The 16186-nt window shown below is 41.0% G+C and overlaps 1 protein-coding gene across 2 annotated transcripts in view; it reads left to right on the plus strand.

The window, feature by feature from the left end:
• The window catches only part of LOC146475456 (uncharacterized), a 186597-nt gene that overhangs the window by 166364 nt on the left and 4047 nt on the right, over positions 1-16186 (plus strand). For both annotated transcript variants that reach the window (XM_085115884.1, XM_085115885.1), the window contains 16 exons: positions 666-807; positions 1259-1587; positions 2292-2433; positions 2859-3181; positions 3804-3945; positions 4468-4603; positions 5413-5608; positions 6358-6499; positions 6787-7109; positions 7915-8056; positions 8463-8791; positions 9283-9424; positions 9983-10161; positions 11122-11265; positions 13374-13515; positions 14609-14707. In XM_085115884.1, the coding sequence (XP_084972010.1) occupies positions 666-807; positions 1259-1587; positions 2292-2433; positions 2859-3181; positions 3804-3945; positions 4468-4603; positions 5413-5608; positions 6358-6499; positions 6787-7109; positions 7915-8056; positions 8463-8791; positions 9283-9424; positions 9983-10161; positions 11122-11265; positions 13374-13515; positions 14609-14707 (3052 nt within the window). The remainder of the gene's footprint in view (positions 1-665; positions 808-1258; positions 1588-2291; positions 2434-2858; positions 3182-3803; positions 3946-4467; positions 4604-5412; positions 5609-6357; positions 6500-6786; positions 7110-7914; positions 8057-8462; positions 8792-9282; positions 9425-9982; positions 10162-11121; positions 11266-13373; positions 13516-14608; positions 14708-16186) is intronic.

The following is a 16186-nucleotide window of genomic DNA, read 5'->3' on the forward strand; positions in this document are numbered from 1 at the left end:
GGTTTTTGTGGGAGAATATTTGGTATGTTTTGTTTTTTGCGATGTCCCAGCTTTGTTAGCCAAAGTTGACTGTATGAAAGTCTTTCAAACTTCTTAACTGAGTAGCTAGTGACCTTACGTTGATTCGCCATTTCCGATTGCTTTGAGCCTCATTATGAAAGGGAGGCTAAGTGCAAAGCTTTTGATATAAAAGTTAGTTTTCGTTTGGATGCAAAACAAGGCTAATTTTCGTATGAAAAGCCGTGCACTTAGCCTCCCTTTCATAACGAGGCTCAAAGCAAGTCGGAAATGGCCTTTCATCGTTGTCGAAAAACCTCGTAACAAGATCGCACTGTGATATGGATAATATATTAAAAACTGAACCAAATTCAGCTATTACCTTACAGAAAATAAACCGCGGCGTGCGAGAGTGTAACCCTGAAAGAATTAGCAATCCTGTAGACGTTCCCTATCTACCTTACCTGCATCGAGTATTTTACGATGCTTATTTACTTATTTTATCATCATCATCATCATCATCATCATCATCATTATTATTATTATTATTATTATTATTATTATTATTATTATTATTATTATTATCATAATTATTATCAACATCATCATTATTATTATTTTATGTATTATATATTAATTATTTATGTCTTCCTTCATTTTTATTGTAGCTTTTCCGCGGTAATAGAGACAGAAACTCTGCTGTAAAGAACTTTTTTAAGCGCTCGTTCGTGGCAAGATTTGTCAAGTTCCATCCATTCAGCTGGCATGGACATATTTCAATGCGAGTTGAACTCTATGGATATCTTGTCGGTGAGTTCTCATTTTCTATAGCTTCCTCTTTTTATTTAGCTCATTAATGAGGCCTAATTAATTTGCACCTAACTTTTATGAATCGATCTTGCAATCTCATCGACTTTTTAAGCCATTCACCCTGAGCCGGTGACACACTACGCGATTTTATACGCCGATCGTCGCGATCGGTGTATAAAATCGCCAATATCTGGCATTAAATTCGCCTAGTGTGCCCGTTCCGGCGATTTTCTGCGCTCTTCGCTGTGAATCGCCAGTAAAGTCAATCAAGCAGGATCGCCTAGTGTGTCGCCGGCTTTAGTAAGCTAACCGTGCGCTAAATCAGTGTTGACAATTGCGTACAAGAATGTTTTGCGTTGACGAACACTACAGGTGTGAAAACACTTGCTCTTTGAAGGATATACCGCATTCTGGTGGATGTTAAAAACTATTTTTGTCTTCTTTTCCCTAGCTCGCCAACCTCCCGTTAGACCCAGCGGTATCCCCACCGGAATCCGCGGAAAGCGTTACGTCACAGCCTCGAGCACATGGAATCGATACCACGCGCCTTGGCGGGCCAGGTTACACCAGCGGGTCACAGGCCGCTACCGAGGGGGGTGGTCTGCAAGAAAGAACAACCGCCGGCAATATATCCAGTTTGACCTCAGACGGCCGTACAGAGTGGTTAAAGTTGTAACCCAGGGTAGATATGATGCGAAGCAGTGGGTGACAAGCTTTATTATCTCATACAGTCAGGATAAATATCGGTGGATACGGTACAAGCAATATGGAAGAGTCAAGGTAAGCCGGGTCTTTTTAATTTACGTGTGCCTAACCCAGCGGATTTAATAGCAACTGTCAAAATTCTCGCGCGCTGATTGGCTGGTAGCTATTGTAGCTAGAGTACAGAAAATAAAAATGGCGTCAGAGGTAACGCGCGCGCATTCTCAACGGAAAATAGACCCAATTCCTCTCGTACATTTTCCGCGTTGTTAGGGAGCTTAAGCTCAGACGTTTTTGAGCCACGGACGGCAACCGGAACTTGAATGTTTCCCTTTTTGGAGCGTTTTCCCGCCATCGCGTTTGTAACGTCAAGCCACAGTCATCAACAAGAGCTTTTCCCGTCCGTGGTAAGGAACAAAACCAAGCCAAAAAAGGAAACATTCGACTTCCGGTTGCCGTCCGTGGCTCACAAACGTCTGTGCTTAAGCTCCCTATTGTAAAAAACTAATCGACGGCAGTTTTCTATGATCTATACTCTTATAGAACATAAAATGACGCCGTAACAAGTTCAAAGCTTGGGAGTGAAAAACTCGCCTGCGGTTCGTGGTTCTATTAAACATTTTATGGCAAAGAAAACTGTAGTCAACCCCCCCCCCCCCCCCCAATTATCAATCAGATAATTGATAGTGGAATTTTGAAACTAATTGTAAGAAAATCATCGTGCGTTGACCAAGACTTACTTCTAATTGGTGATTAATGTTGTTGTGTCAATTTTCATTTAGATTTTCCCAGGCAATAAAGACCGGAACACGATTAAAGAAAACCTGTTTGTCCCGCCGTTCAGGGCGCGTTATGTGCGAATTCACCCTTGGACATGGGTTGGACACATTTCTCTGAGAGCCGAATTCTACGTCAGCTATATCTGTAAGTATGAATTAAAGGAAGTTGCTTGGATGAACTTAAAGCACCAAAACTCTAATCGATGTACTCGCGTTCTTGACGAACATGAGTAACAGTCCTTCCCGCGATGAAACGAGCAAACGGCAAGCGTGAAAAATCGCGCCAAAATCATCAGTCAGTCTCAGCCGCTTAATGTCCGTCGTTGGACTTAGGCCTTCCCCATTGACCTCCACTGGACCACGTTTTGCGCGACATGGTGCCAGTGCTTTAGGAAACTATCTAAATCGTCCCTCCATCTCGTCTTTGGTCTTCCTCGGTTCCTTGTTTGTCCCCAGAGCGTCCAGAACGTAATGCGGGTTGTCCAACGGTTATCTGTTCTTCTCGCTGCATGACCAGCCCAATTCCAAAATCATGAACGTGATACTTAATCTATCTGTTATCTCTTTCAGCCCCTAACGCCGTGCCAATCGGAGTCGAGGATGGCAAGATTCCAAATGGTTACGTCACCTCTTCCTCCACCTATAATCGTTACCATGCTCCTTGGCTCGGCCGAATAAACAACAAAGCTCGCGGTCGGAACAAGGGAGGCTGGTCCGCTAAAAAGAATGACAAGCGGCAATGGCTGCAGTTTAACTTGGGTAGACCGACTCTGATCACAGTGATCAGAACACAGGGAAGGCAGGATGCGAGCCAGTGGGTTACGAGTTATAAAGTGTACTTTGGAAACGATGGCGTTAGGTTTACGCCTTATAAGAAAGGAGGGCGTGTGAAGGTATGTATCTCTGCATAACATTTATAAAATACATACAGTCGACTCGCAATAACTCGAACCTTCAAGGGAAATTGAAAAAGGTTCGAGTTACCGGGAGTTCGAGTTATCGAGGGTAGAATTATATAGAAAATGACCTGAAAGGAAAAGAAAATTGGTTCGAGTTAACGAGGGTTCGAGTTATCGGGAGTCGACTGTACTTCTTACTAACCTTGTTTTCTCTGTCCGTACCGTAAGTTACGGACCGAGTTTTTCCCCGTTGATTTATGGCCAAAGCGTGAAGCGCGCGGACCATAAATCAACGGGGAAAACGAGGATCCGTAACTTACAGCACAGACCGAGAAAACGAGGTTAGTAAGATATTTATTGTATCTCTGAGGTTAATCGGGCGCGCGGGAAAGTACAACATTCAAATTTAGAGAGCTGCACAGTGAAATACGGCCTGCAAAATTGACCAATCACACCGCGCGTACTAACTGAGAGATATAATAAAAGGCCTTATTTCTAGCAGTTCTCCAAAGATCATCTTCTGGGACCGTGTTCATGACCTCAAATGGCCAGGCAGCATACAAAGTTTAAAGACTATTTATTTGATATGCCATGACAAATGTTTTCTGATCATCAGATATTCCGTGGTAACAGTGACAGAAACAGCATTGTCTCCCATCCACTGCGTCCTCCAATCCGCGCGCGATTCATCAGAATTGTGGTGGTCACGTGGCACGGACATATCTCCATGAGAGTTGGTTTCTATGGGCGCCGCCCAGGTAGGTCATAAATGTGGACGTTTTAGACACAGTGCCTGCTTTTGTTAGTGAGCATGCGCTCTGCGCAGCTCGGAATGATCCGTGAAACTCAGTTTCGCTTCTGAGGACAGTGTCTACTATCTATGATTGTAAAGGAAAAGCAAGGGTTACTGGAATCCAAAAAGAAAATTAGGGGTAGCCACACATTTTCAGAAATAATTAATTTTTCTAAGAATGGAGGTTTTTGATAAACAATTTAAATTGAAAACAATCGATAGCAATGTTGAATGACGTTTTGATTACTCGATGTCATCATTTTCAAATTTGTTTAATTCTGATTATGCGGGTTAGCTATATGGTGAAAAGCGTGCGAAAGTTTAGTTACATGTGATTAAAAATAAAATTTGAAAACTTGGAAAATCTGGGCAACAAATGCCGTTTATTTTGTTTATTAATTTATTTATTTCAACATTAGATGTTTCGGCGTCTGTTAAATCGTACTTTTCTCGTCATTTCACTCGATGTTTTGTTTTTACTTAAAAGGGATTATAAGACCTCGTCTCCAGGCCCTTGGAATGCAGAGAGGTCGCATCAGAAACAGCCAGATCGCTGCCTCGTCTTCGTGGGACAGATATCATGCGGCATGGCGAGCTAGACTGAACCACAAACGACAAGCCAGGTATAGATATCAGTTTTATTACACTGGCGAGTCAGTAAAGAAAATGAGAGAAAATAGACGCAAACTTTCCTGTAGTTGTTACCGATGTTTAGTTCATCAACAGAGTTGACAACTAAAGGTAAATCGACCATTTCCGATATATTAAAATTCTAGCTTGGCTACGAGGGTTGGGGGGAATGAAACAAAAGAAATTAATTATTCATCTCTGAGACTCAATGTAATTTCTGTTGTTTTATTCCCCCAAGAGTCGGAGCCAAGCTAGAATTTTAATAAATATGAAATACATGTGTAACATGTATATGCACTGCGGATGAAAGATTAGATAGAACAAAAGGTTCTCGCAGTTATATACGCAACCCAGACTGTTGTGAAAAACCTGTCTGGGTTGCGTATATAACTGCGAAAACCTTTTCTTCTATCTAGAATTTTAATATATCGGTAATAAATTTCAAAACTCATTAATAATTCATAATCCCATTGACCTATCAAATGGTCGATAAAACATCACGTGCAGTTGTTTTAAAACCCGATAAAACCTCCTCGTTATTAGTATGCGGTGTTTAATGTTTTGTTTTCGTATGCTAATTTCCAACGTTCATGAAAGCATCATTGTTATGAACTCTCTTGACACATGCTTTTGCAAGAATGTTTTTGAAGCCGTTCAAAAACTTGCAGCACGTGTTTTATCGGGTCTAAAACCACTCGGCTGCGCCTCGTGGTTTTAAATCCCAATAAAACACTGCTGCCCGTGTTTAAAACATTACATTACAGTGTCATTAACTCCTTCATATCACTTTCGTGATTGACAGGTACAGAGGAGCATGGTCCTCAAGAGTGAATGACCGTTACCAATGGTTACAAGTGACATTCAGACGACCCAAGAAGATTGTTGCCATCTCCACTCAAGGCCGTCAGGACGCCAACCAGTGGGTCACAAATTATTGGCTTACGTACAGCATGGACCGGGTACACTACGTCTACTACAAACAACTTGGAGTGACCAAGGTGTGTTTATTTCTTAATTTAAAATCATTTCCTCTGTAAATTACTTTATTAGCTATTCCGTTATTGTTGTTTATCATTAAACATATATTAAATTTTATGTATAAGTAATCTTAGCAATCTTATCCCCTTCGTTGTTTTGTTGCCCCCTTACAGATCATGTGATGGTACACTAGGGAGTAGTCTCTTTTAGAATTGTTCATATTCACGCTGGCATGCATTCTTTACTTCCAAAAAGACAAAGGATCGATCCTCCTTAGAATATCACGTGATTTGTAAAGGGCAATTAGCATACACGGCGACTAAGGTCTATAGTCTCAATTTGTATGTCTGCTTTGTGGTAGTTTTTACCCATATATCTAGTCTTTGTAAGTTTTTAAAACACTTTTAATTTTTATAATTCTTAGCACCTACCTTGATTAATTGATTGACTGCCTGACTGAATGATTAATTGCTGATTGATTGATTGATTGGTTGATTAATTGACAGACTAACTGATTGATCGATTGATTGATTGATTGATTGATTGATTGATTGTCTGACTGACTAACTGACTGACTGACTGCCTGTGTTTGATTGATTGATTGATTGATTGATTGATTGATTGAAAGATTGCTTACTTGCTTGATTGCTTGCTTGCTTGCTTGCTTGCTTGATTGATTGATTGATTGATTGATTGATTGATTGATTGATTGATTGATTGATTGATTGATTGATTGATTACAGCGTTCCTCTGTGGATTTATTTTGTAGGTCTTCCGTGCTAACCGCAATAGGAACTCTATTGTCCGCCATTATCTGCAGCCGGCCATACGAGTGCTGTCAATTCGTGTTAGACCGCTGAGTTGGTTTGGTCACATTTCCATGAGACTTGAGCTGTACGGCCGCAATGCTGGTAAGTAAATTTAACGATAAACCTGGATTTGAATCAAACGGTTGGTTGTCTCAACGTTTGATTCCAAGTGTGAAATATCAGTAGACCTGCAGCTTTCAAAAGCTCTATTTTCACTGGACCCTGATAACCTGCAGCTGCATTGTTGTTTATGACTGGGAACATTGTTTTGTTCATCGTTCTTTGGCCTCTCGACCAACTATGTGAGACCCCCCCCCCCCCCGCCCCTTCTCTTCCCTTGTCAATTGATTACTCAAGACGTATCTTTCTATTTTCTTATTGCTTCACAGTTACGTATAGGCTACCACTTGGTGTAGAAGACCGTCGCATCCCGGACAGTGCCCTAAGTTCTTCGTCCCGCTGGGACACGTACCATGGACCGCACCGCGCCCGACTCAACACCCAGAGGCGCGGCAGACGCCGAGGGGCGTGGTCGTCACGTGCAAACAGTCGTAACCAATGGCTACAAATTGACATCGGAACTAGAGCAGTGGTATATGGTATAGCGACTCAAGGCAGGCAGGATGCAGGGCAGTGGGTGAAGGTGTACAAGGTTATGTATAGCAAGAATGGTGTGAGGTGGAGATGGTACCAAGTGCGACGAAGAAATATGGTGAGTTGAATTTGGATCAAGATACATTCATCACACTTCGATGAGCTATATGCATCATACCAACGGCTCTAGTCCTGCCCAGAATCGTTATGTAGGAACGGAAGCTTGGCTGTACATGCGCAGTCCTGGGAAACATGAGGCGCATGCTTAGAGCTAATCCTTCTTCCAAAACCCAACCTCATCCCTACCCTATCCCCTTCCCTTATCCTCTTCCCCTACCACCCCCTCCCCTCACCCAAACCAGAGGTCAAAGACACAACTATGGTTATATTCTCCCCTTTTTTGCTTTGTTTGAAAAAAGGTAGTATTTCAAGTTGTTCACAGAAAGACAACTAGTTTTAGCGGGTCTTTGTTGTGTTCATGATTAGCAAAGAAGACATTGCTAAACAATGCATGTACTGTTCGTACCTTATAGACTGTGTTCATGGCGGCCATAATAGAGGAGCCAAACAATAAAAATTGTTTGCGTAAAAATAAGATTTATTTACCAAAGAAAATTCATTCTATTGTTTCGCTCCTCCAATATAGGTAGTTTGCAACCAATCCCTGGAGATGCATAAAGACAATGGCATGGCGACCATGTTGGATGACAAACCAAAAGGTTCTGTTATCCAGCATGGCTGCCACACCATTATCTTTTGGATCTCCAGGGATTGGTTGCAAACCGCCTAGAGCCGCAGTGAACACGCTATAACTTTTGGCACGTCTTATCCTTCATGTGCAAAAAAAAGGACGATGCATTGTACAAACTCTGGTTGTTGCTTTAGTGTTGGATTCTCACTTGTGTCAATGTTCTGCCATACAGGTGTTGACTGGTAACCGCGATAGGAACACTATAGTGCGCCACAGGTTTGCTAGGCCTCTAAGAGCTCGTTACATCCGCGTGGTGCCTGTCCTGTGGCATAGCCATATCTCTATGAGAGTTGAAATCTATGGACGTCGCCTTGGTGAGTGAAATTTTATTTCATGTGTGCGTTTAGCCTACGAACCCGCGTATTGCTCTCAATAAAACTGATCCTGGAAATTACGGGAGTTTTATTTCCCAAAACGCCTGGGCTAAACGAGAACAATAATTTGACGAGCGTCTATTAAGACGCATTGAGAGTCCGTTAGGTTTGAGGTAAAACAAGAATTATCGATTAAAACTTGCTAATACCGCTCCATATGAGAGTCGGTTTGCGTTAAAATAATTTGAAATTTTATCCTTGGAATTAAAGGATTAAAAGCTATATTTTACAGAATTGTCCATGCAAGTTAATCTGCGACAAATTCAAGTTTGAAACAAGGAGCTAGAAAAAGAGTTAATGCTATTGCAAGAGCTAATTGCTTTTGCTACTTTACTTAACTCAACAGCTCGGGAACCCATTGCTAGATCCCTCGGGATCTCCAAGGGACCGTTCAAAAAAAGATACATCAGAGCTTCAAGCGAATGGGATCGATACCATGCCGCCTACCTGGCCAGACTCAACTTGAAACCGAGGGGCCGCTACAAAGGTGGATGGTCAGCTAAGAAGAACAATCGAAGGCAATGGATCCAGGTTGACTTCAGGAGGCCTGTGCGAGTTTCCAAGATAGCTACACAAGGAAGAGCGGACGCGAACCAATATGTCACCAGTTTCGCTGTGGCGTACAGTCCGGATGGATATCGCTGGACACCGTTTAGAGCGAACAGCAGGCTCAAGGTATGAACAGCAAAGGTGGAAGCTCTCTTACGATAACGTGAATAGTAATAGACCATAAAATGACGCCATAAAATGTTCAAAACTTGGCAGTGAAACCACGAGCCAAAGGACATTTTATGGCGTCATTTTATGGTCTATAAGAGTATAGACCGTAGTAAACTGCCGTCGATTTGTCAAATGTAAACATGTTGGTCAAACATACTCGAACATGAGACACTAACCACTCTAACATCGTTGAACCAATGAAATGCTGTACAACAATGTCAGTACGAATAAATGTAAACATATGAAACATATATTTGAACTGCGGATGAAAGATCAAATAGAAGAAAGATCGTCGCAGGATGTCAGGACGTTTAGCCGAGTTTTTATTTCCTAGCATAGAGCTCAGATTTGTTATGTATTACTTGTTCACTGAAGTTAAGTGAGATTAATCAACGTACAAACTAATCAAAAACCGTAACTCTTGCGTTTTACTTTCCTTTCTCAAGGTATTCCGAGGAAACCGTGATCACTATTCCATCAAAGAGAACACGTTCGACCCACCATTCCGCGCGAGGTTCGTGCGTGTGTACGCACGCACGTGGGTGAAACACATTTCAATGAGGCTTGAGTTCTATGGACAGCTTTCATGTGAGTCTAGAAAATGAATTTATAAATTCGTGATCTACCGCAAATGATAAACTACAAAGTAGCAATGTTTTAGTAGGATGCTATGTCACAGATATAGCTGTCAATTGTCGTTGTAACAGCCTGTGCACTCAAGACCGCAAGATATCGCCAATGAGATAACCTTAATGTGTATATGAGAGAATTGCTTTTTTTTTGCTTAATCAAATGTAATGTTGTTCAAGTGTGAGAGTCGAAAAAAAAATTCCTTATCAAATTTTCTTCCCCGCGTTTGAGGCGTATAAAGGTATCAAAGTTCTCTTCGGGTTGGGAACACTACCGCGCAAGACGGGAGCCTGGGGATAGTAGGGCTGTGACGTCAATGCAGGAATGCTGGTCTCGCAATTTCGCTATTCCTGGATTGCTTTTGTGTTTCGTGTGCAGTTGAAAAAAACTGTGTGGACGAAAATATGAATGAGATTGTTGAATTCTCAGATTCACTTTTACTGGATTTGGTTGGGTACAGGTTGAGGCTTGAAACTGAGTCTCGACTAATAACGCGAACGTGTTCGATTTCTACAGCGAGGAGAGATCTTCCCTTGGGTATCGAAGATTATAAGATCAATGGCCGCTACCTGTCAGCTTCAACTGAATGGAACAAGTATCATGGGGCGCGATTTGCAAGATTGAACTCGGTTGCACGTGGTCGAAATAAGGGCGCTTGGTCAGCGAAGAGAAACAACAGACGGCAGTGGATTATGGTCAGTGGTTTTCCTTGTACTTATTTTCTGAAACTTTTGTCGTTTGTGTTCATTTGCTTTTAAACTGGATTTTTTTAATTTTTTTTTGCCGATGACGCGTTTGAGCTACTTTGTCTTACCTTAAGATGCTGTTTCTTAGCTTATTGGTGGGGATATTTCACGTTCATAGGTAATAAAATCATCATCAATCGTAGGTAATAAAATGTCTGTGGTTGTTCTGAAGAAGTTATCTAAAAGAGAGCAGCTGCTATCACATTGAATCTGCGGTCAAATATTCTTTCCTTTCAAAAGGCATACAAACGAGGCGAAATGGGTGGCTACAATGCGGAATGACGTAGTTGCCTCGTTTGCGTGTGAAACCGCTGACAACTGTGATAACAGCAATTACAATCGAGACAAGGCATTACGGATGCGTTTTTTCTCTAAGTTTATCTTGATTTGGTTCAGTCTGACGGTCTCGAGAACCAAAATATATATCCTCGTTTAACACCGAAATGGCTCTTAACCCATACCCTCACTGGGGTTGTGATTCATATAGCCTACCATGCAGTTGTTTTTAAAATAGATCATCAGGGATCTTTTGAAACCTCCTAATCAATCACTTCATAGAGGGCTGTGTGGCCCATGCCTTTACACCTTATTTGGAAGTTCAAATTCAAACGCCGCCTGTGTTATGCGCTCAAGATATGAGCATTTAAAATACTTGGGGGGGGGGGGGGGATCTCAATCTTATAAGCCCCCGGCTTCTTCGAGATTTTCCCGCCAAATTTTCATAGCCGTTATGTTACTTTTCGTTTAATTGTATTTATCACTTTTTTGTTATGTTACTATTGCTTCCTGATGGTTATACTAAGTGACAAATGAATAAAATAAATATAATAAATATAAGGTGTAACATTCCCTTGTCACTGCCTGTTTCAGTACGTTGCTTGATTCAATGTTCTGTCTTAATGTCCTTAGGTGGATCTTAAACGGCGCACTATTGTCACAAGAATCCTGACACAGGGACGCCAGGACGCCAACCAATGGGTAACAAGTTACACGGTATCTTACAGCAACAATGGACGAACCTTCAGACCTTACACTAAACGGAGACGAGTCCAGGTATGTTTTACATTTCTGACGGCTCGGCAAAAATACTATTGCGTGGGCCGGAAAATAGGGTCTGCTGTCTCCTTCGAGAGCAAATGTTGCTCTTAAAGCATGTTTTACCGCTAAGTACCGACAAAAAGTGATGCTGGAACCTTTAATTTGAATATTTAACAATTATTCCATGAGCGCGCGTTGGATATGAGATGGTAAATAGCCAACGAGGCGCGAAGCGCCGAGTTGGCTATAACTAATCTCATATCCAACAAGCGCGAATGGAATAATTGTTTTATTAAATTCTCCGCGTTTGGACATTGCTGTTGACGTTTACTGAATTTTTATATTTTAAGAAGAAGTTTCTTTCAAATTTAAACGACCGGATGTTGAGGCAACCTCCGACCAAAGCGCGCGAAACCTAATGATCACATGACACGCGCAGCGCTTTGCAAACGGAGTTGAATGAAAAATCGAAAGCGAAGAAAATCGGACACAGTCGGACATCTAAAATTCAAGAAGCGTTTAAATGTACGTATTATAACCTTTCTGAGACTAGCATTCAAGTGCTTTTGAAGTTCCAGCTCATCGAGAAGCGTAATAGTTGTGCACATTTGAGCAAATGTTCTGCTGTGTGGTGCCGAGAGAAGGAAGAGATCAGGACAAGGACGGCTTTTTTCATGCTGAACTGAATTCCTCGCGGACAATTTAAAACACTTTAGGCAAGTCCAAGTGTACGAGGTACAACCTCACTGAGACAAGCATTCAGTGCAAGTTTTTAAACTTCAAGCTTATTTGAGAAGCGTAAGAGCTGTGCACATGAGTGCAAATGTTTTGCTGAGTGGTGCCGAGTGACGGAAACGAACATTATTGCCGCCGCTCGTACGGATTTCATAGATAAACCATCTGAAGTCCTCGTAAATTCGTAAAAACATAAAGGCAGGCATGAAGCTCTTCCTGAGAAATTTCTTCGATTGGCTTTAACCTCTTACCCCCAGGATTTGCAAGCCATCCTGAAATTTTTGAAGGTAACCGGTTGTTATTGTTGTTGTTATGTGATCTAAAAAATCGTAAAATCTTGCAATTTTGAAGATTTTAAAGGAAACTTCAGAGATACGTACCATTAAATAGTGTCATACCGAACTTTGTGGCTTTTATTGTTGTTATATTGAGATTGCATTGTTTGGTATTTCTTTCTTTTCCTTTTTTTTTCTACATTTTTCCGAAGAAACTTTTGCTTCCCGCCGAAAAAAAAAAATTTAGCTTAGCGACACCTGGGGCTTTTGTTTTCCATATAAGGTCAAACTACGGTATATGAGCTGATAACCGAGATTTAGTGAACCAATCAGAACGCTAGAAATGCAATATCCGAGGCTGAGAATTTAATAATTGATTTTATCAAGTGAGTTGATAAGGGAATTTGGCCACCATAAAGAGATTCAAGGGCTCGTCCTTCGTCAGAACAAACGGGGAGCCATAGTTGCTTCAGGAGCTAACCTCCTTGTCTATTTTGCTTAATCATTGTCAAATTTGACTAAAGTTAGAACCAACTCATGCAGACTAGTAAACAGTAGGGAGCTTAAGCAACGACGACGGCGACGGCAACGACAACGCCGCAAAACAATAGGTTTAATGAGCAAAAACAATCGCTCTGCACGTGCGTTTTACATTTTGGTACATTTCTTTGCCGTCCTCTGGAAAAGAAGGTTTTGTGGAGAACGTGAACGCACAACGGTGGATTTTTCATTTTCTTTCTTAAGCTGTACGCCACTCCTACCAATTTGGTTCCTGGATAGTTAGCCATTTTTGTAAAAGTTGAGCGAGTTAAAATAATCGTGAAGTAGCACAAATGAAATGGAGATATATTTTCAGGTGACGTTTTCGTTGCCGTTGCCGTCGTCGTTGCTTAAGCTCCCTAGTTCCACAAAAGAGTACTGCTTATCAACTTCCATTGGGTGGCCATGGGTTAAGACTTGAAAATATCTTTTCTTGTCACAACAAATCATCGATTTACACATGCACTGAACATGCCTTTCATTGTACACCCCACATATGCACTGCATTCGGCTTTGATTCGTTTTATTTAAGCTACTTCAGCACACTGAAACGATTATCTATTTTGTTTCCAGATCTTCCCGGCCAACAACGATCGTAACAGCGTCGTCGCGCATGCCCTGAGGCCGCGTATTTATGCGCGTTACGTAAAAATCAAACCCAACTCGTGGTTCAGACACATCTCCATGAGGTTCGAGCTGTATGGACAAAGGACAGGTGAGATAAACCAATCAGAGACGGCCAAAATTTAAAGTCTCGTGAATAAAACAAAACTTCAAAAACTCATTAATAATTCATAAGCCCCTTGACCTATCAAATAGTCGATAATGCATCACGTGCAGTGACTTTATATCGATAGACTTCCTCCTTATTAGTATGCGGTGTTTTATCAGTTGATAAAACACTCCTCATTAGTATGCGGTGTTTTTCTCTTACGCTAATTTCCAACGTTCACAAAAGCATAATTGTTATGAACTCTATTGACACACACTTTTCCAGGAATGTTTTTGAAGCCGTTCAAAAAACTCGCAGCACGTGTTTTATCGAGTCAAAAACCACTCGGCTGCGCCTCGTGGTTTTAAATCCGATAAAACACTCCTGCTCGTTTTTTAAACATTACATAAGCTGTTGTCGGGTTCTTCACGTTTTTACAAGACCAGTTGGAAAACGGATTTTATTGCACAATGTACAGATGTTAAGGTTGTTAGCAACACTAAACCGACTCATAATGTCTAGTTACCGTAACATGCAGCATTGGTTGTGATATTTGAGCTGACAAAACAAAAGAATTTGAGAAGCGTGTTACCTTTTAAGATCAATTCGCGCTAGAGCCACAGGAAGACCAATTCACCGAAGCCTAAACAGGTTTCCCTGTATCCTTGCTGGTCAGCCAAAACTCTCAAAAGACAGTAGACATTTTTTAAGATGAATGTCCGGATTTGTGCATGATATTTTATGCAAGAGACAATTTTCCATTCGTATGAGTAAAAGAACGCTTTTTGAAGTTATCATTACTAACTCATTCACTCCCCTTTTATAACGGATTTTAACTACCTCAGTTAATCGCGAGAAGAAAAGATCGAGTTTGTTTTAAATTAGTGGCCTTTTTAAGTAGTTTGTACTTATGCCACGGGGCGCTAGAAAGCACCGCGTAACAACAACAACAACAACAACAACAATTTATTATGACAAAAGACAAATTACAATATTACATACCCACAATTAGCAAGGGCTCTTCGAGGTGGGTAGCGTAATACCTAACGGCTAGACTCAGTAAACTTTACGAGATGTTCGTTGATTTATTTTTCAGCTGAAAGAGTTAAACCAACACGACCAACAAAACGACCAGGCAGACTTCCGCCTCGACCTCCAATTAAACCACCAATTAGACCTCCAATTAAACCACCAGGTATGTTTCTGGAACTTGTAAGCTACCAGCTTGTTCCACTGTGCGGTAATGACCCTCCTAAATCTCATATTTTAACGAGAGGTTTATTTCGGTGATAACAACCTTTCAAGCAAAAACCCAAACATTACGGAATGACGGAGCAGCGTGCCCGGGTGGTTATTTAATAGGCCTTTTTACAGTTGTGTGTTTAGTGACCTGGCCTTGGATTGAAAGCGAGGCTGGGGGTGACCTTGTTTTGATACAAACCTCACTGTTTTTCATATGTAAATGCAACTAGTTAGCATAAGAACAGCATGATCTACATATGAAAAGCAGTGAGGTTTGTATCTAAACAAGGTCACCACCAGCCTCGCTTCCAATCCAACGCCAGGTTACTTAGCACACAACTGTAAAATGGCCAATTACGTCGGCTTGAAATCCGCTACAGCCGCCGGCTGTAGTTGTTCTCAGTAGCCCCCTATTCAATTCCTCGGCTACGCTTTTAAATACAGTGGAACCTCGATTTAACGAACCTCTATATGAACGATATTCTTCAGCCCGGCCTTTTAATAATAATAATAATTTTTAGAGATTATTAGTCACTAAGTTTTATTTATTCATTTAGCTTTTATTATATATTTTGTACAAAGTCTAGAGAGATTCGCTATTCCTACACGTAGTTTGGGCCACGTTTAACGTCCCAGTCTATGTATAATCTTATGGCATACATAAGTTTTTACAACTGTCATAACAATAATAACATTCCTATTGCGCAAATTTAATGTAATGTTCAAATGCGCATGACAAGATTAAAAACGGAATAAAAAGGCTAAAGAGCTAAAATTACAATTAACAGTAAACTTACAATGATTTTAAAAAGCTAAAATTGCAATTAAAAGTAAACTCACAATAATAAAAACAACTATGATAAAAATGCATGACGGAAAAGGTGAGTTTTTAGCTTGGCTTTAAAAATACTAACTGTGGTGGCGCTTCTTATGTCAAATGGTAGCGCATTCCAAAGTTTCTGTGCAGCACAGGTAAAAGAACGGTCACCAAGTGTAGCTTTTGATTTTAAACGCGGATAACTCCATGGAACAGAGCCTCGATATAACGAACCAATTTTTGTAGTCCCTTGGTACTTCGTTAAATCGAGGTTCCACTGTAGCTGTGTGGTTTGCTTCCTGCACAGTTAGGATTTAAAAGCAGTTATGTTTGAGATAATTATTTGTTCCGAATATTTGAGTGGGGTACCTGTGACCTGGTTTGGAGTAGCTAAGTGTGCCTCCACTATAAACAATTCTCTTACACAAGTTTGCTGATCAAAGAAAACACTACATCAGGAAGGGGAACTTATTTGGATAGTAGCTGCGATGTTCATTAAAAATATGTTTAAAGGTCTGTTTGAACGGTTTTAGCATTTGTTTCAACATGCGTTCAACATAGCTGTTGAACCAAATGTCGGGGGCGTTTGAACAGGTCGTTCAACACTGTTGAAAA

This window comes from Pavona decussata, unplaced genomic scaffold (genome assembly GCF_977016875.1).
Source record: "Pavona decussata unplaced genomic scaffold, jaPavDecu1.1 SCAFFOLD_84, whole genome shotgun sequence".
Taxonomy (NCBI): Eukaryota; Metazoa; Cnidaria; class Anthozoa; order Scleractinia; family Agariciidae; genus Pavona; species Pavona decussata.